General features: G+C 45.3%; 2 protein-coding genes across 3 annotated transcripts; one reads left to right on the top strand and one right to left on the bottom strand.

Annotated features, from left to right (window-relative positions):
• Positions 1-4,873: 4,873 nt before the first annotated feature.
• LOC109878952 (mediator of RNA polymerase II transcription subunit 7-like) lies at positions 4,874-7,098 on the bottom strand. Its single transcript, XM_020471150.2, has 2 exons — positions 6,882-7,098; positions 4,874-6,324 (listed from the first exon to the last, which is right to left on the bottom strand). The coding sequence occupies exon 2, from the start codon at positions 6,314-6,316 to the stop codon at positions 5,558-5,560; it is 759 nt and encodes a 252-aa protein (XP_020326739.1). The 5' UTR covers positions 6,317-6,324; positions 6,882-7,098; the 3' UTR covers positions 4,874-5,557.
• Positions 7,099-10,047: 2,949 nt separating this feature from the next.
• itk (IL2 inducible T cell kinase) lies at positions 10,048-26,118 on the top strand. 2 transcript variants are annotated; one of them, XM_031789725.1, is made up of 17 exons: positions 10,048-10,327; positions 10,576-10,680; positions 10,829-10,910; positions 11,140-11,271; positions 11,764-11,801; positions 11,919-12,070; positions 13,112-13,177; positions 13,307-13,361; positions 18,486-18,565; positions 18,815-18,960; positions 19,878-19,952; positions 21,145-21,313; positions 21,636-21,852; positions 22,194-22,258; positions 22,481-22,599; positions 22,717-22,874; positions 25,825-26,118. In XM_031789725.1, exons 1-17 carry the CDS (start codon positions 10,190-10,192, stop codon positions 25,888-25,890), a joined length of 1,863 nt encoding a protein of 620 aa, XP_031645585.1. In that variant the 5' UTR covers positions 10,048-10,189; the 3' UTR covers positions 25,891-26,118. The 2 variants fall into 2 exon arrangements, with proteins under 2 accessions (XP_031645585.1, XP_031645586.1); XM_031789726.1 differs by having other exon boundaries at positions 10,073-10,327; positions 11,140-11,265.
• Positions 26,119-26,148: the final 30 nt, after the last annotated feature.

Here is a 26,148-nt window from a genome sequence, read left to right as displayed (position 1 = left end):
AATGTATGGAGTATAAAATACATTATTTTCTTTAGGAATGTAGTGAAGTAGAAGTAAAAGTAAAAGTAGTCAAAAATATAAATAGTAAAAAGTACAGATACCACAAAAAACGATCAAAGTAGTACTTTAAAGTATTTTTACTTAAGTACTTTACACCCCTGCTTTATATTGTTCAAAATCATAACTAGCACACCATCAAGTTAACTAGTTACTCATCTCCACACTCTATTATGATGACCTGGGCCCTTGCAGTCATCTAAATACATATAATCCACCACCTGCAACAACGTGGATGTGACAGAAAAACGGGAAGCTTTTTTTCAGCAAATATACACTTTTATAACAGATGCTAGGCTATATTGTGCAACGTGATATGCTACTTTCTTTGTCTAATGATACACTACATGGCCAAACGTATGTGGACACCTGCTTGTTGAACATCTCATTACAAAATGTTCCTATTCTGCCTGTGTCTGAGTGAATGAAGTGGCGAGGACAGGGCATGGCTCAGGTGATTGAGGTCCTTGATGATATTCTTGGCCTTCCTGTGACACCTGGTGTTGTAGACATTGAGCACCCAATGGTGCGTTTCACCCTCTGTAGAGACTTGATGTCAGCGGCGGTGGAGTTGCCGCACCAGTCCATGATGCAAACCGACAGTATGCTCTTGATGGTGCTCCTTTAGAACACTGCGAGGCCCATCAGGGACAGGCCACATTTCTTCAGCCTCCTGAGGTTGAAGAGTTGCTACTGTGCCTTCTTCACCACGGAGTCCGTGTGGTTTGACCATTTCAGATCATCTGAGCTGTGTAAGCTGAGGGACTTGATGTTTTGGACCGTCTCCATGGCGGACCCGTTGATGAGGATGGGGGTTTGCTGAACCTGGTTCCTCCAGAAGTCCCACAATCAGCTCCTTTGTTTTGCTGACGTTGAGGGAGTTTTTTTTTTTTTACCTTGCACCACACCGGCAGAGTGCCTACCTGTTGTTGTTGGTATATCAGGCCTACTACTGACATGTCGTCAGCAAACTTGATGATGGAGTTGAAACTGTGTGAGGTCATGCAGTCTTGGGTATACAGGAGGGGACTGACAACGCACCCTTGTGGGGTCCCAATGTTGAGGATCAGTGTGGATGAGGTAATGTTGCCTACCTTCACCACCTGGCCCAGATGTAGGGGAGAGCTGGGACGAAGTAATACAAGGCGAAAGTAGCTAACACATTCATTTTCTCAGACAACACAGAAGCTAGAATGAAGTAGTGAAACCCAGCACGTTCCTAAGTTTGGTTTTCATTCATTTTTATGACAGACTATTTTTTATTTTTGTGGATGTGGAATCTAATGGAAACCATTTCTCATCCGCACACAGGCTTGAAAAATCACTGCACCAGTATTATTGCAGATTAAATAATGCTGTAATTGGAAATTGTATACCCAATGTAGACTACTGCCCCTTTAAGAGCTAGAATTGATTTTGTATTTTATGTTGTGATTCTCACCAAATAAGTTTGATGTCTTCTCACACTATTCAAACCATACAATTGAATAAACAGCATATGAGCTATTAGCCTATAGATCACATATTGCAAACAAATAATTTGAACTAAAAGCTCCACACGTTTTGGAATTTCCGTGCATCCTTGACAATCGCTAATCAATAGGCCTAACCAAAAACAGCACACCTTTCTTATGGCAGGGAAAACGGTGTTGTAGTAGTCTAATGTGGCACCAATGCCCGAGGGTTATTGGCAGGGGAAACAGTGTTGTTGTAGTCTAGTGTGTGGTGCAGGAATAATGACAAGCGATTCTGGGGAGCGTTGTGTTCAGATTCCTGACCATGGAATTCAAGGGAACCGAACTCAGATCACCTCTCAAGATGGTCTGAGTTCGGTTCGCTTTGGGGGTTCTTTTGTGGGGTTTGAGTTCCTTTGGAGTGTTCACACTGCATGAAAAATTAAGCGAACCAAGTTCACGAAAATTGTCTGAAAGGAACCAAGTGTGAAAACTCCCTTAGACTTCAGATTTCAGTGCGTTCCAGACAACTGGGTACTCAAGGAAAATAAGTTAAGGTTAAATAAATACAAAATAAAAGGGAAAAAAAACAGCTCCGGCTGGGAAAAATAATTTTGATTTGCAATTCATCCAACTCGGAATTCCAAGTCCAGAACTCGGTTAGAGTGGTTCCTCTGTCATCCATGGTTACCCGCAATGAAACACAGGCAAGGATATTGCTGCCAGTAAGATTGCACCTAAATCAACCATTTATCGGATCATCAAGAACTTCCAGGAGAGCGGTTCAATTGTTCTGAAGAAGGCTTCAGGGCACCCAAGAAAGTCCAGCAAGCGCCAGGACCGTCTCCTACGGTTGATTCAGCTGCGGGATCAGGGCACCACCAGTACAGAGCTTGCTCAGGAATGGCAGCCTGCAGGTGTCAGTGCATCTGCATGTACAGTGAGGCGAAGACTTTTGGAGGAAGGCCTGGTGTCAAGAAGGGCAGCAAAGAAGCCACTTCTCCCCAGGAAAAACATCAGGGACAGACTGATATTCTGCAAAAGGTACAGGGATTGGACTGCTGAGGACTGGAGTAAAGTCATTTTCTCTGATGAATCCCCTTTCTGATTGTTTGGTGCGTCCGGAAAAAAGCTTGTCCGGAGAAGACAAGGTGAGCGCTACCATCAGTCCTGTGTCATACCAACAGTAAAGCATCCTGAGACCATTCATGTGTGGGGTTGCTTCTCAGCCAAGGGAGTGGGCTCACTCACAATTTTGCCTAAGAACACAACCATGAATAAAGAATGGTACCAACACATCCTCCGAGAGCAACTTCTCCCAACCATCCAGGAACAGTTTGGTGATGAACAATGCCTTTTCCAGCATGACCGAGCACCTTGCTATAAGGCAAAATTTTTAACTAAGTGGCTCGGGGAACAAAACATTAATATTTTGGGTCTATGGCCAGGAAACTCCCCAGACCTTAATCCCATTGAGAACTTGTGGTCAATCCTCAAGAGGCGGGTAGACAAACAAAAACCCACAAATTTCAAGCATTGATTATGCAAGAATGGGCTGCCATCAGTCAGGATGTGGCCCAGAAGATAATTGACAGCATGCCAGGGTGTGGCCCAGAAGTTAATTGACAGCATGCCAGGGCGGATTGCAGAGGTCTTGAAAAAGAAGGGTCAACACCGCAAATATTAACTCTTTGCATCAACTTCATGTAATTGTCAATAAAAGCCTTTGACACTTATGAAATGCTTGTAATTATACTTCAGTATTCCATAGTAACATCTGACAAGACACTGAAGCAGCACTTTGTGTCATTCTCAAAACTTTTGGCCACGACTGTACAGACCCACATAATGCATCCCGTCTTTCATTGGCCACCTACCATTCATAATCATTCTGTCACTATAGCAACCACTTGAAAATGTAGGTCTCTCTGGTTTGAGTAAGAGTTTGATATCTGGGGCAGTAGTGTTAGGTAATGTATTGTGCTCCTGTTGAAAAAATGCATGCCTGATGTGACTACAGGCTTCACAAACATGTTGAATCAGAGATAGCAGTATCTAGGCTACTACATTACATACAGAAAAACAAACAAGGCAATTGTGTTTCCTAACGAGTTCAATAACAAAACATGTTTTCATAAAATAGGAATGGAAATTCAGATTCACATTTCAAGGGTAGTGTTGTGTCTGTCCTCATTGATCCAAACCGAACAGCACATCATTTCAAGGCCTGTACGTATGCCGAAGTAAGGAAATCTGAATCCACCTAGTGGTTCAGTGTGTCTCTGTTTATTGGACTAAAGTGCACTTATGCAAACCTTCGCTTACACAACCCAGGCCTGCCTGCAGTACTAGCTCATCCCATGTTGTGTAAGGATTCCATTTCCCTGTATGTCACCAACTATCCGTCTTCTAATAGGAGCTAAACACAGCCAATGAGCAAACTCACATTACTGCATGTGTTAGTTACATAGCACAGACCAAGCCTACACAACACTGATTACACTGTTAGTATGTTGGTAACTGTGAGAGTGCAGACAGAGCCATGCGGGCTGTCTGGGTGTAGTCACCCCGGCCATTACCCCCACTAATGGTTCAGGTTAGGGGAAGCTGATACTACTATCTGTTGCTAGGGGAAACTTCATTAAAGAGTTGCACACTATACAACTGCTTCCAACAATTAAATGGGTAAATCACCAAAGTTTCAGCAACGGTGCCTACTTCAGGATACATGGCGTTGTCTAAAAGTTGATGATTTACCCATTAAATTGTTGGGAGCATTTACATAGCGTTTAACTATTCTTAGTTTAGTCTGCATAAATCAGCACCTCTACTAAATGCTTTGGGTGTGTGCCTCTAACTACACACCAACCTGTCCCTGAATAGACTAGGGGAAACTTCCCCCCCCTGAGTGTGTCTGTAACTACACAACAACCTGTCCCTGAATAGACTAGGGGAAACTTCCCCCCCTGAGTGTGTCTGTAACTACACAACAACCTGTCCCTGAATAGACTAGGGGAAACTTCAACCTGTATGTAACTACACACCAACCTGTCCCTGAATAGACTAGGGGAAACATCAACCTGTATGTAACTACACACCAACCTGTCCCTGACCTATCCAGCCAAACAGTGACAGAGACAGCCTGAGGCAGTGTATGGCAGATCTCTGACTGGGACATTAGCTCATGTTGCTAAAGGTAGGATCTTACATATCAAGCTGCTACACGGACCTGCCCCCCTCTCTCTAACAAAGACTGTTGCAGTGGCTGTTTGCAAGTCACTGGGACACTGACATTCAATCACATAAGGCTATGATGTGTGAATAGGGTTCAGGTTTGATCATAGAACACACAAGAGAAAGCATTCTGGGACTACATTTTATAATGCAGTTCAGCTCCTAAAAATATATTTGGTTTGTTTTCACAGGGACTAACCTAAGGTAAGAAATATAACTTGAAAAGTAGAAAAGTGGTTTCAAGCAAAGACCCAGTTTTAAGACACCTTGAAAGGATTCAGCAGAACCAACCAGTGGCATAATAGAAAAGGGTGGTAGGCCTAATTATTTATCTAATTCAACCATGACAATTAATCAGAATATTATTATTTTTTAAATAAGTATATAAATTGTTATAGGACGTAGAAATGAGTTTATTAAAACTTTATCAAATTATGAATTTTACCAGCATCTAAATCCCAATGATATCCCAACTCAAGGAAGGTGTGTCTTCATAGTCCATGACACATTTCAGTAAAGCTTTGACTTAAGAAAAGATACTATAACTGCGGACAGCGTATGTGATCATAACTACATTAAGCATACGACACAATTCAACCGAGACCAATGAGACAAACATAATGACCAGGAAAAACCTATATTCAGCAAGGTGAATCATTTTGATTCTGAACGTTGCATATAGAAATATAATGAACAGAGTGTCTGTGTAGAATAGTGAATCGACCAATCATTGCTCTACAGAACAATTGTATATCTGAACGTTCTTCACCGTTGCACCCTGCTGTAGAGACCCCTAGCTCTAAACACAAAACTCAGGCGATCTCGTCGATAATACTACACATGGCAGCATCCTTGTCCAATACCCTGTCTTTCTTAGCAGCACCACCCATGCTTTTGTCCTGTTGTGGCCCAACAGCCATACAGCTAGTCCCAGCCTCCTCCACGTCCATGGGCTCAGTCTTTAGCCTGGCGTCCAACCCTAACGCCCCGCCAATCCCAACACCCCTCGCCACATCCCCTGCCCCACTCAAGCCCTCAGTCTGGGGTAGGTCATGGGGCAGGGAGGCCAGGCACCCCTGGATCATCTCCACCACCCTCTCCAGATGTTTCTGGAACCTCTCTGCAGTCTCCAGTCGCTGTCTCTTCTGCACTTCCATCATCACCCTCAGGGTCTCTCTGGCCTGGTGCGGACGGTACTCATTGATCAGATGGTGCATGTGGACAAACAGCAGCTTCAGGTCCTCCAGCTTCTCCTCTCTCTTTATACTGCCAGGGCTCTTGATCAGGATGTCCAGGAGATCCAGGAAATTCACCAGGATGGACATGTTGAGCTTCTTGAGCTCCCGTTTGTGGTGAAACTGCATGGGGTGGAGCCGCTCGATGCCCTGGCTCTCCAGCGGTCGGATGATCAGGTCGTCACACTGGAACTGGTTGCCCAACATCATGTAGGTGTCTCGGATGGGAGGAGGGGGTTTGGGGATGAGCCCCTTGCGGATGTTCTCGTCTGTGTACTCCTTGATGTACTGCATAGGAGGGGGAGGCAGGGCACTCACCTGCTGTGGTTCACCCATAGTGAGGCCTGGATAGAGGAAAATGAGATTACAGATGTATTATAGCCTGCCATATTATTTAAACATCATACTTTACCTTTTTAACTTTTTAAAAATAAACTGGGGAAAGAACGGATGCTATTATCCTGCTGATTAACAAAGAGGATGGTTCACCTCTTTATTTAGACAGTATAATCAAATATACTTAGAATTCATAGGGTTTCCCCTATTAATCCGTGGTAATATTTGCTAGCCGTGTGAGTAGCCGCGCATGCGCCAAGAGGGGCAGCATCTAGTTGGCTAGCGTTGCTAACTTTAACGTTACAGTACGTAGGGCGGAGCTGGCTACGTTGTCTAAAACTAACCCAGGCAAGTGGCATTAATGAGCTAGCTAGAAGCCTACAAACGGCTTTTGTTAGAAACATAAGCGAACAATCTAGCTAGCTACACTTAATGACGACGTTTTTTCTTTTCAGTTGATTCAGTCTCTAGCGAGCTGACGCGTTAGCCAGCTAACAGCCCGGGGTTAGATAGCAGACTTGGAAGTCATTTCACGACAAGGAATGAAACAAAAGCTTAAACATACCTTTATATGGAGTCCTCAAGTACTGTATCTACTATCGACTGAAATCACCACCACAATTATTGCTTTACACAAAACATTTGTATGCGCAATGTCTCTTCTCGTTTCCCTTTCATGCCCCTGTCATCCTATCCCATTGGTTGGGTTTTTTCTTGACATAATTTGTTGGCGGTGCGGATTGGTGAGCTTCTCGACAGTAATGCGCGATTTGATTGGTTAACGCAGACTGGGCCGAAGTATTGTGGCAATATTTTAGATTTTCATCCATCACATTTGTACAGTGTAAAAGGTGGCGTAAGAGCTCAACAGTGCGATGTTCAATCTGCTATAAATGAATGTCTCATTGTGATGGTCAACATACAGCTAAATGACATAATGAAGGAAACACCAACATAAAGGGTCTTAAACGTCCAATGCAGCTGTCTATATCTCGTTATAAACTGGGTGGTTCGTTCCCTGAATGCTGATTGGCTGACAGACGTGGTACCCCGGACCTTATGACAAAATATGTGTTTTTAATGCTCTAATTACTTTGGTAACTAGTTTATAATAGCAATAAGCAGTGATGCTAAGTACTTAAGTATAAAACAATTAAAGTACTACTTAAGTAGATTTATGGGATATCTGTACTTCACTTTACTATTTATATGTTTGACAACTTTTACTTTTACTTTACTATATACCTAAAGAAAATAATGTACTTTTTACCTCCATATGTTTTTCCTGATACCAAAAGTACTCGTTACATTCTGAATGCTTAACAGGACAGGAACATGGTCCAATTTACAAACATATCAAGAGAACATGCCTGGTCATCCCTTATGCCTCTGACCTGGCAGACTCACTAAACAGAGAACATGCCTGGTCATCCCTTATGCCTCTGACCTGGCAGACTCACTAAACAGAGAACATGCCTGGTCATCCCTTATGCCTCTGACCTGGCAGACTCACTAAACAGAGAACATGCCTGGTCATCCCTTATGCCTCTGACCTGGCAGACTCACTAAACAGAGAGCATGCCTGGTCATCCCTTATGCCTCTGACCTGGCAGACTCACTAAACAGAGAACATGCCTGGTCATCCCTTATGCCTCTGACCTGGCAGACTCACTAAACAGAGAACATGCCTGGTCATCCCTTATGCCTCTGACCTGGCAGACTCACTAAACAGAGAACATGCCTGGTCATCCCTTATGCCTCTGACCTGGCAGACTCACTAAACAGAGAACATGCCTGGTCATCCCTTATGCCTCTGACCTGGCAGACTCACTAAACAGAGAACATGCCTGCTCATCCCTTATGCCTCTGGCCTGGCAGACTCACTAAACAGAGAACATGCCTGCTCATCCCTTATGCCTCTAACCTGGCAGACTCACTAAACAGAGAACATGCCTGGTCATCCCTTATGCCTCTGACCTGGCAGACTCACTAAACAGAGAACATGCCTGGTCATCCCTTATGCCTCTGACCTGGCAGACTCACTAAACAGAGAACATGCCTGGTCATCCCTTATGCCTCTGACCTGGCAGACTCACTAAACAGAGAACATCCCTGGTCATCCCTTATGCCTCTGACCTGGCAGACTCACTAAACAGAGAACATGCCTGCTCATCCCTTATGCCTCTGACCTGGCAGACTCACTAAACAGAGAACATGCCTGGTCATCCCTTATGCCTCTGACCTGGCAGACTCACTAAACAGAGAACATGCCTGGTCATCCCTTATGCCTCTGACCTGGCAGACTCACTAAACACAAGTGCTTTGTTTGGAAATTATGTCTGAGTATTAGAGTGTGCCCTGGCTATCTGTAAATATTTTTGTTTTTACAAATTGTTCTGTCTGGTTTGCTTTATATAAGAAATTTGAAATTATTTCTACTTTTACTTTTGATACTTAAGTATATTTTTGCAATTACATTTACTTTTGATACTTAAGTATATTTTAAACCAAATACTTTTAGACTTTTACTCAAGTAATATTTTACTGGGTGACTTTCATTTTTACTTTAGGCATTTTCTATTAAGGTATCTTTACTTTTACTCAAGTATGACAATTGGGTACTTTTTCTATCACTGGCAATAAGCCACTTCAGAGTTTTTTGTTATAAGTGGTATATTGGCCATATACCACACCCCCTTGGGCCTTATTGCTTAAATATCAAATCATTTCTGGTTAACAATTAAAGACTTTGGCAACTTTTAAATATTTTTTTAACCTCCTGCTTTGGGTTGGATGTGTCAATGTATAATTCATACATGCAGAAACTATGAGCAGAATTACTGTCTTACCTTAATTAGCCACGAAATCCCGAGTTTGAAAGCAACTTTTTCTGGAAGCTGTGTTGCGCCAGTTTCCATACATTTTCACCCACATGGGCCAGCCCCCTAACAACCCTAGTTCATCCAATGAGCTTCAGTCCCTCGCCATATGAGTGTCAGGTAGCAAGAGGCACATCATGCATACAGTAGTAGAGCGGGAGAAAGATGAATGACTTGGTGCACAAAACAACACATTTTCCAGGACCACTTTTGGCTCGGGAGCGCTACTTGCAGAACTACTGGCTAAAAAGTATACAAAAGTACCAGATAATATCTTGAAGTACCTTACTGTGATTGGGATCCATAATAAATACAAATATAAATAGCCACTGTTGCCAAAATAATGACCTTTCCAGCATTTGTATACATGCATGATGGGATATGAATTGCTTAATTAACTTAGGAACCACACCTATGTGGAATCACCTGCTTTCAATATACTTTATATCCCTCAGTTACTCAAGTGTTTCCATTAGTTTGGCAGTTACCTGCATAATAGCATTTGTTCAACTACAAATGTGTTTTAAGTGTACGTTTAGCCTGATTTCTGGGGAGAGAGCTGCTCAGGCCCTGTGGTTCTGTGCACCCATGCAGCTTGTGATGCTTCAACGTGTGTGTGTGTGTGTGTGTGTGTGTGTGTGTGTGTGTGTGTGTGTGTGTGTGTGTGTGTGTGTGTGTGTGTGTGTGTGTGTGTGTGTGTGTGTGTGTGTGTGTGTGTGTGTGTGTGTGTGTGTGTGTGTGTGTGTGTGTGTGTGTGTGTGTGTGTGTGTGTGTGTGCATCTTAGTCTGTGTGTGAGTGTTGGTTTCTATCAGCCGTGCTCAAGGAAGTGGTTTACCTAGTGTATCTACAGCGGAAACTCACACGACACGAACTCCCGTCAATCTTTTCCTTCTCTCCACTCCTCTATAGGTGTTCAGTCTAACTCTACAGCCCACCTCGCTGTCTCTCTCTCGGTCTCTGTCTCTCAATGTTAGCCAGGTATCTGTGTTCACTATGCTCCCCACAGTAATCTTGAAGGGGACTCTCATCAAGAAATCTCAGCAGAAGCGAAGGACGTCGCCTTGTAATTACAAGGAAAGGTTCTTTGTCTTGGACACCCAGGACCTGACTTATTCTGAACAGCGCCCTGGGGTACGTACAATTTTTATTGTTAAACTGTGTGGCGTTTGTTTGTTTATCGATTTCTGTCAAGAATGACATTTAATGTTGAAATTAATTTACACTTTATACTTCAGTAGTCTAATTTTGAAAATCATATGTTGAGTTATGAAGAAATCTTGCTTTCACAGTGTATGACAGTTACTGTATAGGGGTTATATTGTTTGATGTGAAAATAGAAAGTTGTGAAGATGTTGATAGAAACCTGTATTCATCTTCAGAAAAAGCCCAGCCAGAAAGGCTGCATTGAGCTCTCCAGGATCAAGTGTGTAGAGATAGTGTGCAGTGAAGCCCCAATCCCCTGCAGCAACAAGTACCCCTTCCAGGTAATACCACATAAGACAACTCATCCCTTCTACTGCTTCTGTCTAATGGAGGAATGCTAATTACTCACCATTGGGAACAGTTTACAATGACTTTCATTTATAAGCCATGACACTGTTTTTTTTTAGATGTGCATAAATGTCTCAACAGGTTGTCCACGACAACTGCTACCTGTACATCTTCGCCCCGGACAACGACTGTCGTCAGAGATGGGTCCGGGCTCTGAAGGAGGGTGAGCAGCAGTTATGGGAAACATTCAACATCAGACCCATAATACCAATACCACAGAGCTGAGTTTGTTCATATATATATATATATATATACCATAATATATATACCATAAGATTAGAAAAACAACAGAATATGAAGAGTAGTATATCAACATTATATTATAAAACTCTCTGACACATTTGAGCCTCCATGTCTTACACTGTATTTCATTTCTCTCTCGTGTCATGAAGAGACCAAGTGCAACGCATTACTCCTGAAGTATCACCCCAACTTCTGGACGGAGGGGAGGTGGAGGTGCTGTTACCAGACAGAGAAGATGGCTACGGGGTGTCAGGAGTACGACCCTGTGGGATACGGTACAGGTATATTTCATTTGAAGAGTGCATTTCCCACACTCAATAAAAATAATAATTAGTATTATTATGTCTTACATATAAACCATTTATAAATCCTATGAAAAGTTATTATTATTATTATGAAAACTGCCCAGAATGTGAATTTAACCCTCTATGGCCTATTGACACACTGGTGTGTCAATCTAAGTAACATAATACTAAGATCCGTCAGTTTACGCTAGAGATATGTTTTTTAGCATGGCCTGCGCCTCAATCCACCACATCCACCTTGGTCACCATTTCTGTAGCACACAAACTAATATGACCACTATTGAAAAGGGAGACCCTTAAAGTAACCCATACACACACACACACACACACACACACACACACACACACACACACACACACACACACACACACACACACACACACACACACACACACACACACACACACACACACACACACCCAACAGCTTAGACTTTTAAGAATTAACCACAAAATGCCCTTCTTTAGCTTCCAAGAAGCCTCTCCCTCCAACCCCGGACACACAGGTAAATATGCATGATATGTCATGTCTATATACTTCACAGTGCCTGTAAACGTACAGTATGTGGCTTTGAGTCACATTAATGCTAAGGATCAGTGTTTCCCTTACATCGTGCCCATAGCGGCGGCTCTCCGACCCGGGCCAGAGTGTGGTGGTTGCGCTACAGAACTACAGTCCCCATGGAGACACAGAGCTGCCCCTTCACAAAGACCAGGAGTACATCCTGACTGACAGCTCCCACCATGATTGGTGGACTGTACAGGACCACAGAGGGTAATTAGAGACGACATGGCAACACTATTATAACCCTGTGACAACCCTATGACATCTCTGTGACAACCCTATGACATCTCTGTGACAACCCTATGACATCTCTGTGACAACCCTATGACATCTCTGTGACAACCCTATGACATCTCTATGACAACCCTATGACAACTCTGTGACAACCCTATGACATCTCTGTGACAACCCTATGACATCTCTGTGACAACCCTATGACATCACTATGACAACCCTATGACATCTCTGTGACAACCCTATGACATCTCTATGACAACCCTATGACATCTCTATGACAACCCTATGACATCTCTATGACAACCCGATGACATCTCTGTGACAACCCTATGACATCACTATGACAACCCTATGACATCTCTGTGACAACCCTATGACATCTCTGTGACAACCCTATGACATCACTATGACAACCCTATGACATCTCTGTGACAACCCTATGACATCGCTATGACAACCCTATGACAACTCTGTGACAACCCTATGACAACTCTGTGACAACCCTATGACATCTCTGTGACAACCCTATGACATCTCTATGACAACCCTATGACAACTCTGTGACAACCCTATGACATCTCTATGACAACCCTATGACATCTCTATGACAACCCTATGACAACTCTGTGACAACCCTATGACAACTCTGTGACAACCCTATGACATCTCTGTGACAACCCTATGACATCTCTATGACAACCCTATGACATCTCTATGACAACCCTATGACATCTCTGTGACATCCCTATGACATCTCTATGACAACCCTATGACATCTCTATGACAACCCTATGACATCTCTATGACAACCCTATGACATCTCTATGACAACCCTATGACATCTCTATGACAACCCTATGACATCTCTATGACAACCCTATGACAACTCTGTGACAACCCTATGACATCTCTGTGACAACCCTATGACATCTGTCTGAGCCTATCTGTAATATGTATTATTGGCTGTTTAGTTGTACACACCTACAGTATTCATTGTGTCCTTTCCTTCAATAGAAACACAGGTTTTGTACCTTGCACTTATATAGCAGAAAAATCCTGCAACAACTTCAACAGATTTGAGTGAGTCGGATTTATATCAAATACAATTCTCCTGACTATTTTTATAGTATAAGATAACAATTGTACCCTGTTATTTTATTTCAGACATCTGATTGGTCTAGGTTGATCATTCCCCTTCTTGTTTTCCAGATGGTACAACAAAGACATAACGAGAGGAAGAGCTGAGGAACTGCTGATGACAGAGGTAAAACAACGCCGCCCTTCTTCAGTTTGGGGTTAAAGTGCTGATGACAGAGGTAAAACAATGCCGCCCTTCTTCAGTTTGGGGTTAAACTTCAGAAGGGAGACAACAGACATAGTTTGGTGTTAAACTGTACTTCAGAAGGGAGACAACAGACATAGTTTGGTGTTAAACTGTACTTCAGAAGGGAGACAACAGACATAGTTTGGGGTTAAAGTGTACTTCAGAAGGGAGACAACAGACATAGTTTGGGGTTAAAGTGTACTTCAGAAGGGAGACAACAGACATAGTTTGGGGTTAAAGTGTACTTCAGAAGGGAGACAACAGACATAGTTTGGGGTTAAAGTGTACTTCAGAAGGGAGACAACAGACATAGTTTGGGGTTAAAGTGTACTTCAGAAGGGAGACAACAGACATAGTTTGGGGTTAAAGTGTACTTCAGAAGGGAGACAACAGACATAGTTTGGGGTTAAAGTGTACTTCAGAAGGGAGACAACAGACATAGTTTGGGGTTAAAGTGTACTTCAGAAGGGAGACAACAGACATAGTTTGATGTTAAACTGTACTTCAGAAGGGAGACAACAGACATAGTTTGGGGTTAAAGTGTACTTCAGAAGGGAGACAACAGACATAGTTTGGGGTTAAAGTGTACTTCAGAAGGGAGACAACAGACATAGTTTGGGGTTAAAGTGTACTTCAGAAGGGAGACAACAGACATAGTTTGGGGTTAAAGTGTACTTCAGAAGGGAGACAACAGACATAGTTTGGGGTTAAAGTGTACTTCAGAAGGGAGACAACAGACATAGTTTGGGGTTAAAGTGTACTTCAGAAGGGAGACAACAGACATAGTTTGGGGTTAAACTGTACTTCAGAAGGGAGACAACAGACATAGTTTGGGTTAAAGTGTACTTCAGAAGGGAGACAACAGACATAGTTTGTTGTTAAACTGTACTTCAGAAGGGAGACAACAGACATAGTTTGGGGTTAAAGTGTACTTCAGAAGGGAGACAACAGACATAGTTTGATGTTAAACTGTACTTCAGAAGGGAGACAACAGACATAGTTTGGGGTTAAAGTGTACTTCAGAAGGGAGACAACAGACATAGTTTGATGTTAAACTGTACTTCAGAAGGGAGACAACAGACATAGTTTGGGGTTAAACTGTACTTCAGAAGGGAGACAACAGACATAGTTTGGGGTTAAACTGTACTTCAGAAGGGAGACAACAGACATAGTTTGGGGTTAAAGTGTACTTCAGAAGGGAGACAACAGACATAGTTTGGGGTTAAAGTGTACTTCAGAAGGGAGACAACAGACATAGTTTGGGGTTAAAGTGTACTTCAGAAGGGAGACAACAGACATAGTTTGGGGTTAAAGTGTACTTCAGAAGGGAGACAACAGACATAGTTTGGTGTTAAACTGTACTTCAGAAGGGAGACAACAGACATAGTTTGGGGTTAAAGTGTACTTCAGAAGGGAGACAACAGACATAGTTTGGGGTTAAAGTGTACTTCAGAAGGGAGACAACAGACATAGTTTGGGGTTAAAGTGTACTTCAGAAGGGAGACAACAGACATAGTTTGGGGTTAAAGTGTACTTCAGAAGGGAGACAACAGACATAGTTTGGTGTTAAACTGTACTTCAGAAGGGAGACAACAGACATAGTTTGGGGTTAAAGTGTACTTCAGAAGGGAGACAACAGACATAGTTTGGGGTTAAAGTGTACTTCAGAAGGGAGACAACAGACATAGTTTGGGGTTAAAGTGTACTTCAGAAGGGAGACAACAGACATAGTTTGGGGTTAAAGTGTACTTCAGAAGGGAGACAACAGACATAGTTTGGGGTTAAAGTGTACTTCAGAAGGGAGACAACAGACATAGTTTGGGGTTAAAGTGTACTTCAGAAGGGAGACAACAGACATAGTTTGGGGTTAAAGTGTACTTCAGAAGGGAGACAACAGACATAGTTTGGGGTTAAAGTGTACTTCAGAAGGGAGACAACAGACATAGTTTGGGGTTAAAGTGTACTTCAGAAGGGAGACAACAGACATAGTTTGGGGTTAAAGTGTACTTCAGAAGGGAGACAACAGACATAGTTTGGGGTTAAAGTGTACTTCAGAAGGGAGACAACAGACATAGTTTGGGGTTAAAGTGTACTTCAGAAGGGAGAGGACAGACATTGTGGGCCTGATTCAATCAAAAAGCAAGGTTATCAGAATTACAACCAGACAAACTGAAACTAGAGAGAAAACCTGTTTTTGTTATCCCTAAAAAAGTATAACTGTAAAAATAATGTTTTTTATGTTTGAAAATGAGATCATGTTTTGAATTTATCCAGAAAATATGGTTACCGGATTTGATTGAATAAATTCCTGTATCTTGCCCCAGCAGCACGGATGCAAAAGCTGCGTTTTGCAAGATGCATGTCCACACGCACGCGCACACGCACACACACAGACAGTGAAAGATGACATTTGAAACAATGGAGTAGGTTGCTCAGGTCCAGGATTTCCTGTTGTAAATGTGTCATAATCGCTATTACAGACAGATGGTGACAGTGGGAGGGTAGGGTTAGGGTTGTGTAGTGTGACAGTGGTAGGGTTAGGGTTGTGTAGTGTGACAGTGGTAGGGAGGGGTTAGGGTTGTGTAGTGTGACAGTGGTAGGGTTAGGGTTGTGTAGTGTGACAGTGGTAGGGTTAGGGTTGTGTAGTGTGACAGTGGGAGGGTTAGGGTTGTGTAGTGTGACAGTAGGAGGGTTAGGGTTGTGTAGTGTGACAGTAGGAGGGTTAGGGTTGTGTAGTGTGACAGTGGTAGGGTTAGGGTTGTGTAGTGTGACAGTAGGAGGGTTAGGGTTGTGTAGTGTGACAGCGGGAGGGTTAGGGTTGTGTAGTGTGACAGCGGGAGGGTTAGGGTTGTGTAGTGTAACGGTGGGAGGGAAGGGTTAGGGTTGTGTAGTGTGACAGTGGTAGGGAGGGGTTAGGGTTGTGTAGTGTGACAGTGGTACGGTTAGGGTTGTGTAGTGTGACAGTAGGAGGGTTAGGGTTGTGTAGTGTGACAGCGGGAGGGTTAGGGTTGTGTAGTGTGACGGTGGGAGGGAAGGGTTAGGGTTGTGTAGTGTGAAAGTGGTAGGGAGGGGTTAGGGTTGTGTAGTGTGACAGTGGTATGGTTAGGGTTGTGTTGTGTGACAGTAGGAGGGTTAGGGTTGTGTAGTGTGACAGTAGGAGGGTTAGGGTTGTGTAGTGTGACAGTAGGAGGGTTAGGGTTGTGTAGTGTGACAGTGGTAGTGTAGGGTTAGGGTTGTGTAGTGTAGTGTGACGGTGGTAGGGTAGGGTTAGGGTTGTGTAGTGTGACAGTGGTCGGGTAGGGTTAGGGTTGTGTAGTGTGACGGTAGTAGGGTAGGTATGGGTTGTGTAGTGTGACGGTGGGAGGGTAGGGTTAGGGTTGTGTAGTGTGACAGTGGTGGGGTAGGGTTAGGGTTGTGTAGTATGATGGTGGTAGGGTAGGGTTAGGGTTGTCTAGTGTGACGGTGGTAGGGTAGGGTATGGGTTGTGTAGTGTGACAGTGGTAGGGTAGGGTTAGGGTTGTGTAGTGTGACAGTGGTAGGGTAGGGTTAGGGTTGTGTAGTGTGACGGTGGTAGGGTAGGGTTAGGGTTGTGTAGTGTGACAGTGGTAGGGTAGGGTTAGGGTTGTGTAGTGTGACGGTGGTAGGGTAGGTATGGGTTGTGTAGTGTGACCGTGGGAGAGTAGGTATGGGTTGTGTAGTGTGACGGTGGGAGGGAAGGGTGTGGGTTGTGTAGTGTGACGGTGGTAGGGTAGGTATGGGTTGTGTAGTGTGACGGTGGGAGGGAAGGGTGTGGGTTGTGTTGTGTGACGGTGGTAGGGTAGGTATGGGTTGTGTAGTGTGACGGTGGGAGGGAAGGGTATGGGTTGTGTAGTGTGACGGTGGGAGGGAAGGGTATGGGTTGTGTAGTGTGACGGTGGGAGGGAAGGGTATGGGTTGTGTAGTGTGACGGTGGGAGGGAAGGGTGTGGGTTGTGTAGTGTGACGGTGGGAGGGAAGGGTATGGGTTGTGTAGTGTGACGGTGGGAGGGAAGGGTGTGGGTTGTGTAGTGTGACGGTGGTAGGGTAGGTATGGGTTGTGTAGTGTGACGGTGGGAGGGTAGGTATGGGTTGTGTAGTGTGACCGTGGGAGAGTAGGTATGGGTTGTGTAGTGTGACCGTGGGAGAGTAGGTATGGGTTGTGTAGTGTGACGGTGGGAGGGAAGGGTATGGGTTGTGTTGTGTGACGGTGGTAGGGTAGGTATGGGTTGTGTAGTGTGACGGTGGGAGGGAAGGGTATGGGTTGTGTAGTGTGACGGTGGGAGGGAAGGGTATGGGTTGTGTAGTGTGACGGTGGGAGGGAAGGGTGTGGGTTGTGTAGTGTGACGGTGGGAGGGAAGGGTGTGGGTTGTGTAGTGTGACGGTGGGAGGGAAGGGTATGGGTTGTGTAGTGTGACGGTGGGAGGGAAGGGTGTGGGTTGTGTAGTGTGACGGTGGTAGGGTAGGTATGGGTTGTGTAGTGTGACGGTGGTAGGGTAGGTTTGGGTTGTGTGGTGTGACGGTGGGAGGGTAGGTATGGGTTGTGTAGTGTGACCGTGGGAGAGTAGGTATGGGTTGTGTAGTGTGACCGTGGGAGAGTAGGTATGGGTTGTGTAGTGTGACGGTGGGAGGGAAGGGTATGGGTTGTGTAGTGTGACAGTGGGAGAGTAGGTATGGGTTGTGTAGTGTGACGGTGGGAGGGAAGGGTATGGGTTGTGTTGTGTGACGGTGGTAGGGTAGGTATGGGTTGTGTAGTGTGACGGTGGGAGGGAAGGGTATGGGTTGTGTAGTGTGACGGTGGGAGAGTAGAATGGGTGTTGTGCATTTCAAGCTCCCGTCCATTCGGGAGTCTCACTGTGCTATCATGTCAAGCCTTATTCACATAATATTACCATAAGTAGAGATTGAAAATATTACATCCACGTAACTATGATATGACATACAACAAATTCAACGTAATGAACTCAGCAGATGGCTTGAATTATAATTCATTTTTTCTGGCGATGATGATTTATCCTACTCAAATGAAATGTTGTGTTTGTTTATGCAGGGTAAGGAAGGAGCCTTTATGGTGCGAGACTCCAGGCATGCAGGCGTCTACACTGTGTCCGTCTTCACTAAAGCCCCAGGGTAACTACTGCCTGTTTCAGCCATGTCGCTCAGCTTCAATGACAGTCAGTTAAAGGGCCGATCTGTGATTGGTATTTTGACATCCCTAGCACTGTCTAAGAATTTGAGAGTGGTTACAAATCTCCAGCCCCATCTCTCAGCTGTTTACCAAAACAGTGGTGGGTTGTCTGTTTGTTATTGTTTGAACTGCATATTGCACGTTTATAGAGTTTGCTATGGCATAGTGACATGATGATGAACCATGTTCAGATCCAATGGGCAGAAGAACCCGCGGGTGAAGCACTACCAGATCAGACAGTCACAGGCAGAGGAGATGTCCAAGTTTTACCTGGCAGAGAAATACCTGTTCATGACCATTCCTGAGCTCATCCAGTACCACCAACACAACGCTGCAGGTACCTAATGCATCTGTTTACAGCCAGGCCAGTGTGACCTATTTGGATTTGTACCCAGGTCGACTGTGTTTGTTAGTGCGTTGAGATAAAGGCATCTTCAGGGGTCATGTAAGGTTCCACCAGCATGGATCTTCCACAGTAGAGAGGGAGATGGGAGATGAGTGTTAATGTAGTGTGAAATCCTGTAGCTCCCTGTGGGAGGAGCTATAGGAGGATGGGCTCATTGTAATAGCTGGAATGGAGTCAATGGAATGGAGTCAAACACGTTGTTTCCATGTGTTTGATCTGTTAGGTACCATTCAATTTATTCCAATCCACCCATTACAATGAGCCTGTATAGCTCCTCCCACCAGCCTCCTCTGTGTGAAATGGTTCTATACATTCTATGGTCCAGATGTTCTCCCCTTAGTATAGGGTACAATCATTTCCTTAGTATAGGGTACAATCATTTCCTTAGTATAGGGTACAATCATTTCCTTAGTATAGGGTACAATCATTTCCTTAGTATAGGGTACAATCATTTCCTTAGTATAGGGTACAATCATTTCCTTAGTATAGGGTACAATCATTTCCTTAGTATAGGGTACAATCGTTTTCTTACAGCAACATTCTACAGAGGAAACTGCCTGTAATATAAAAGTTAATGTGTTCTATTGTTAAAGCAGAACAGCCTAAAGCCTCTACATTATCTAACTACTGGTATATGCACATTTAGTTTAGGTTTGTTGCTTCATCCTGTGTGTGTGTGTGTGTGTGTGTGTGTGTGTGTGTGTGTGTGTGTGTGTGTGTGTGTGTGTGTGTGTGTGTGTGTGTGTGTGTGTGTGTGTGTGTGTGTGTGTGTGTGTGTGTGTGTGTGTGTGTGTGTGTGTGTGTGGGATGTGCATGAATTTGTGCGTTTTTGTGTCTGGTCTCTGCAGGTCTAATCACTCGACTGAGGCATCCCATCTCTCAGGGTAGAGAGAGCTTTCAGAGCCCTGCAGAACTCTCAAAAGGTCAGAGGTCGACCTGCTGCTCCTGCCTCTAGGCAGCAAGCAACCATTTTATTTGGTTATTGATTATAGTTACCATAGAGATAGTTAGAGGACTAATTTTTGTACTGTTTGATTATGGCATCTGTAACAGCAGGGCTGTCTATACGCAGTCCTCTAACTATCTCTATGGAAGTTACCTAACCCTGACTTTTATGACAATTACAAAGCTCAAACACAAAGCAGATAACACACCAGGTACGTATGTTATAGATAAGTTACTGTATAATAAAGATATGCTTATATGTTATAGATAAGTTACTGTATAATAAAGATATGCTTATATGTTATAGATAAGTTACTGTATAATAAAGATATGCTTATATGTTATAGATAAGTTACTGTATAGTAAAGATATGCTTATATGTTATAGATAAGTTACTGTATAGTAAAGATATGCTTATATGTTATAGATAAGTTACTGTATAATAAAGATAAGATCAAACATAACAGATGCATGATAGTGAGAATTGGCATGTGTTTTGCTACTCTAAAAGCATTTGGACTGGGATGACATTAGTGGTGATGTAAGGTAGACCTGTGTGATGAGGTACCCAGGTTTAGCAGCCAATAGGTAGGCAGCTCCACCACACCCTGAAAACGTCCAGACAGGAGGGACTACCTGGAGGAGAATGTGGCAGACAACCACAGTGTACCATGTTGTGTTCAGCCTTGATGTACTGTATCTTCCAATAATTGCATTAGTATATCATTATTACCTCTGCACTCTCTCTCCCCTTCCCCCTACCTCTCTCTCCCCTTCCACCCTCCCTCTCCCTTCCCCTCCCTCTCTCTCCCCTTCCACCCTCCCTCTACCTACCCCCTCCCTCTCTCTCCCCTTCCACCCTCCCTCTCCCTTCCCCCTCCCTCTCTCTCCCCTTCCACTCTCCCTCTACCTACCCCCTCCCTCTCTCTCCCCTTCCACCCTCCCTCTCCCTTCCCCCTCCCTCTCTCTCCCCTTCCACCCTCCCTCTACCTACCCCCTCTCTCTCTCTCCCCTTCCACCCTTCCTCTACCTACCCCCTCCCTCTCTCTCCCCTTCCACCCTCCCTCTACCTATCCCCTCCCTCTCTCTCCTCTTCCACCCTTCCTCTACCTACCCCCTCCCTCTCTCTCCCCTCCCTCCCCCCTCCCTCTCCCTACCCCCACCCTCCAGGTCAGTGGGAGGTAGACCCGGCAGAGCTGATCCTGGGTGAGGAAGTGGGCAGTGGTCAGTTTGGCCTGGTACTCCAGGGGCGGTGGAGGGAGCGCAGGGTAGCTGTGAAGATGGTCCGGGAGGGAGCCATGTCTGAGGAAGAATTTAAAGAGGAGGCCAGGGTCATGACGTGAGTGGACTTTATAGTGTGGGGGGGGGGGGCACACATCTTAGAAGATACCCTATTCCCTACAAAGTGGACTTTATAGTGGGGGGGACATCTTAGAAGATACCCTATTCCCTACATAGTGGACTTTATAGTGGGGGGGACATCTTAGAAGATACCCTATTCCCTACATAGTGGACAATTTGTAACAAGGCTGTGTCTCAAATTACACACTGGACCCGTGCTATGTAATGACCTACTTCTGATCTGTGTGTGTGTGTGTGTGTGTGTGTGTGTGTGTGTGTGTGTGTGTGTGTGTGTATGTGTGTGTGTGTGTGTATTGCAGGATGCTGTCCCACTGTAAGCTGGTACAGCTGTATGGTGTGTGTACCCAGCATTCTCCCATGTGTCTGGTGTTTGAGTTGATGGAGCAGGGCTGCCTGTCAGACTACCTCCGAGCCAGGAGGGGGCGTATGTCCCAGGACACCCTACTGGGGATGTGTCTGGACGTCAGTGAAGGGATGGCATACCTGGAGAGCAACAACTTCATCCACAGAGACCTGGTAACCCACCCAAAGACCTGAACATATGTGTTTATGAGTGTGTGCATGCGTACGTGCTTGCCTGCGTGCGAGTGAGCTTGTTTAGTCACAATTTATTTTAAGTGCATTTCACAAATCTCAACACATTTTACAGAGAAAATGTAAATGAATTTATAGAACGAAAACACAGAACAGCTTAGAAAGGGTTGTTTTACCTCACTGGTCATAGCATCAAGGAACTGGAAGACATCTCTGCTTGGTTAAGGCCTAGATGGATTTTCAGTGATAATGGACTGTATAGTATAGAAGATGGACAAACTACTGCAGATCATAAGTGTGTGTTCTGAACCCAACCCTCACAGGCAGCCAGAAACTGTCTGGTCTCCTGCAACAACGTGGTGAAGGTGTCTGATTTTGGAATGACCAGGTGAGTTTGTGACAGACTGGTTGATGCCTATTGATAAAGGCCAGAATATATGGTGATTCAGGGTGAAGACTTGAACCAGTGACCCACCCTGACAGGGAAACTACCACCGGTGTGTTAAAGGGTCAGACTTCTCTACAGGGGGCACTGTGTATCTATACATGGAAGCTGCAGAGACTCACACAGATAACCTACCGTGTGTCCTTCCCTGTCCTGTCCTACCAGGTTTGTTTTAGATGACCAGTACACCAGCTCTCAGGGCTCTAAGTTCCCCATCAAGTGGTCTTCTCCTGAAGTCATCAAGTACTGCAAGTTCAGCAGCAAGTCTGACGTCTGGTCTTTTGGTAGGTTTATTTATCCTCTCTGAGATCGTTGTGCATGGTCAGACACTGAGCTTCTTCAACTAGAGGTATGATGAATTAATGTTGAATCCTCTCCTCCCCTCATCACCTCTCCTACAGGTGTCTTTATGTGGGAGGTGTATACTGAGGGGCGTCTGCCCTATGAGAACCGGTCTAATGGTGAGGTGGTGGAGGCCCTGAATGCAGGCCTGAGGCTGCTGAAGCCCAGACAGGCCCCAGAGGCTGTGCACCTCCTCATGGAGTGGTGCTGGAAGGAGGTGGGTGGGAAGGACCTACCTGGTTCACACCTGTACTGTTAGGGTAGTGTGGGTGGGTGTGTGGGTGGTTAGGGTGTAGTGTGGGTGGGTGGGTAATGTGTGAGTGAGTGGGTGTAGTGTGTGTGTGTGGGTGGGTAAGGTGTGAGTGGGTGTAGTGTGGGGGTGTGTGTGGGTGGGTGGGTGGGTAAGGTGTGAGTGGGTATAGTGTGGGGGTGGGTAAGGTGTGAGTGGGTGTAGTGTGGGGGTGTGTGTGGGTGGGTAAGGTGTGAGTGGGTGTAGTGTGGGGGTGTGTGTGGGTGGGTAGTGTGGGTGGGTAAGGTGTGAGTGGGTGTAGTGTGGGGGTGGGGGTGGGTGGGTAGGGTGGGTGGGCGGGTAAGGTGTGAGTGGGGGTGTGTGTGGGTGGGTAGGGTGTGAGTGGGTGTAGTGTGAGTGGGTGTAGTGTGGGGGTGTGTGTGAGTGGGTGTAGTGTGGGGGTGTGTGTGAGTGGGTGTAGTGTGGGTGGGTAGGGTGTGGGTGGGTGGGTGTAGTGTGTGGGGGTGTGTGTGAGTGGGTGTAGTATGTGGGGGTGTGTGTGAGTGGGTGTAGTGTGGGGGTGTGTGTGAGTGGGTGTAGTGTGGGGGTGTGTGTGAGTGGGTGTAGAGTGGGGGTGTGTGTGGGTGGGTAAGGTGTGAGTGGGTGTAGTGTGAGTGGGTGTAGTGTGGGGGTGTGTGTGAGTGGGTGTAGTGTGGGGGTGTGTGTGAGTGGGTGTAGTGTGGGTGGGTAGGGTGTGGGTGGGTGTAGTGTGTGGGGGTGTGTGTGAGTGGGTGTAGTATGTGGGGGTGTGTGTGAGTGGGTGTAGTGTGGGGGTGTGTGTGAGTGGGTGTAGTGTGGGGGTGTGTGTGAGTGGGTGTAGAGTGGGGGTGTGTGTGGGTGGGTAAGGTGTGAGTGGGTGTAGTGTGGGTGGGTAGGGTGTGGGTGGGTGTAGTGTGTGGGGGTGTGTGTGAGTGGGTGTAGTATGTGGGGGGGGTGTGTGAGTGGGTGTAGTGTGGGGGTGTGTGTGAGTGGGTGTAGTGTGGGGGTGTGTGTGAGTGGGTGTAGAGTGGGGGTGTGTGTGGGTGGGTAAGGTGTGAGTGGGTGTAGTGTGGGTGGGTAGGGTGGGTGGGTGTAGTGTGTGGGGGTGTGTGTGAGTGGGTGTAGTATGTGGGGGGGTGTGTGAGTGGGTGTAGTGTGGGGGTGTGTGTGAGTGGGTGTAGTGTGGGGGTGTGTGTGAGTGGGTGTAGAGTGGGGGTGTGTGTGGGTGGGTAAGGTGTGAGTGGGTGTAGTGTGGGTGGGTAGGGTGGGTGGGTTTCCCAAACTTGGTCCTCAGAATCCCAAACTTCATTTTTTGCCCTAACAATATACTGCTGATTCAAATAATCAAAGCTTGATGATGAGTTGATTATTTGAATCCATATGCACCCCTTGGGGTTTGGGAAACGCTGCAGTAGACAGACTCACCTGTACCTTACTGATTCAGCCTGGTAGGTTGGTTCACCTGTACCTTACTGATTCAGCCTGGTAGGTTGGTTCACATGTACCTTACTGATTCAGCCTGGTAGGTTGGTTCACATGTACCTTACTGATTCAGCCTGGTAGGTTGGTTCACATGTACCTTACTGATTCAGCCTGGTAGGTTGGTTCACCTGTACCTTACTGATTCAGCCTGGTAGGTTGGTTCACCTGTACCTTACTGATTCAGCCTGGTAGGTTGGTTCACATGTACCTTACTGATTCAGCCTGGTAGGTTGGTTCACATGTACCTTACTGATTCAGCCTGGTAGGTTGGTTCACCTGTACCTTACTGATTCAGCCTGGTAGGTTGGTTCACATGTACCTTACTGATTCAGCCTGGTAGGTTGGTTCACATGTACCTTACTGATTCAGCCTGGTAGGTTGGTTCACCTGTACCTTACTGATTCAGCCTGGTAGGTTGGTTCACCTGTACCTTACTGATTCAGCCTGGTAGGTTGGTTCACCTGTACCTTACTGATTCAGCCTGGTAGGTTGGTTCACATGTACCTTACTGATTCAGCCTGGTAGGTTGGTTCACATGTACCTTACTGATTCAGCCTGGTAGGTTGGTTCACATGTACCTTACTGATTCAGCCTGGTAGGTTGGTTCACATGTACCTTACTGATTCAGCCTGGTAGGTTGGTTCACATGTACCTTACTGATTCAGCCTGCTAGGTTGGTTCACCTGTACCTTACTGATTCGGCCTGGTAGGTTGGTTCACCTGTACCTTACTGATTCGGCCTGGTAGGTTGGTTCACCTGTACCTTACTGATTCAGCCTGGTAGGTTGGTTCACCTGTACCTTACTGATTCGGCCTGGTAGGTTGGTTCACCTGTACCTTACTGATTCAGCCTGGTAGGTTGGTTCACCTGTACCTTACTGATTCGGCCTGGTAGGTTGGTTCACCTGTACCTTACTGATTCAGCCTGGTAGGTTAGTTCACCTGTACCTTACTGATTCAGCCTGGTAGGTTGGTTCACCTGTACCTTACTGATTCGGCCTGGTAGGTTGGTTCACCTGTACCTTACTGATTCGGCCTGGTAGGTTGGTTCACCTGTACCTTACTGATTCGGCCTGGTAGGTTGGTTCACCTGTACCTTACTGATTCGGCCTGGTAGGTTGGTTCACCTGTACCTTACTGATTCGGCCTGGTAGGTTGGTTCACCTGTACCTTACTGATTCGGCCTGGTAGGTTGGTTCACCTGTACCTTACTGATTCAGCCTGGTAGGTTGGTTCACCTGTACCTTACTGATTCGGCCTGGTAGGTTGGTTCACCTGTACCTTACTGATTCGGCCTGGTAGGTTGGTTCACCTGTACCTTACTGATTCAGCCTGGTAGGTTGGTTCACCTGTGATCTTAGTGTAGCTTGTGTTTTAAGCATAATGTCTTGTGATTTATCTGTCTCTTCCTGTGTAGAAACCAGAGGACCGTCCATCCTTTGCTCTCCTGCTGCATGAGCTGGCCTCTCTCTCAGATCTCTGAGCCTGAATGGACAAGCTATTCAACCAAACCTAGTCTGCTAACTAGCTATCCGGGGTAAATCATGGAAGAATCATTTGCTCAATAAAACTGAAGATACTATACAAAAAAGACTTAGCTAGCTGTATTTATGTTATTTATTAATTTCCTTCTAGTTTCTATTTCTTACTTTTTTTTATAGCAACCATCTTTTTTTATAAAATGAAGACGTCTACTTCTCTCGTGTCATGATTTCTTGTTTCTGTCTATTGTGTTTATTAG

This window comes from Oncorhynchus kisutch, linkage group LG15 (genome assembly GCF_002021735.2).
Source record: "Oncorhynchus kisutch isolate 150728-3 linkage group LG15, Okis_V2, whole genome shotgun sequence".
Classification (NCBI taxonomy): Eukaryota; Metazoa; Chordata; class Actinopteri; order Salmoniformes; family Salmonidae; genus Oncorhynchus; species Oncorhynchus kisutch.
This window is presented reverse-complemented; position numbering and strand designations above follow the sequence as displayed.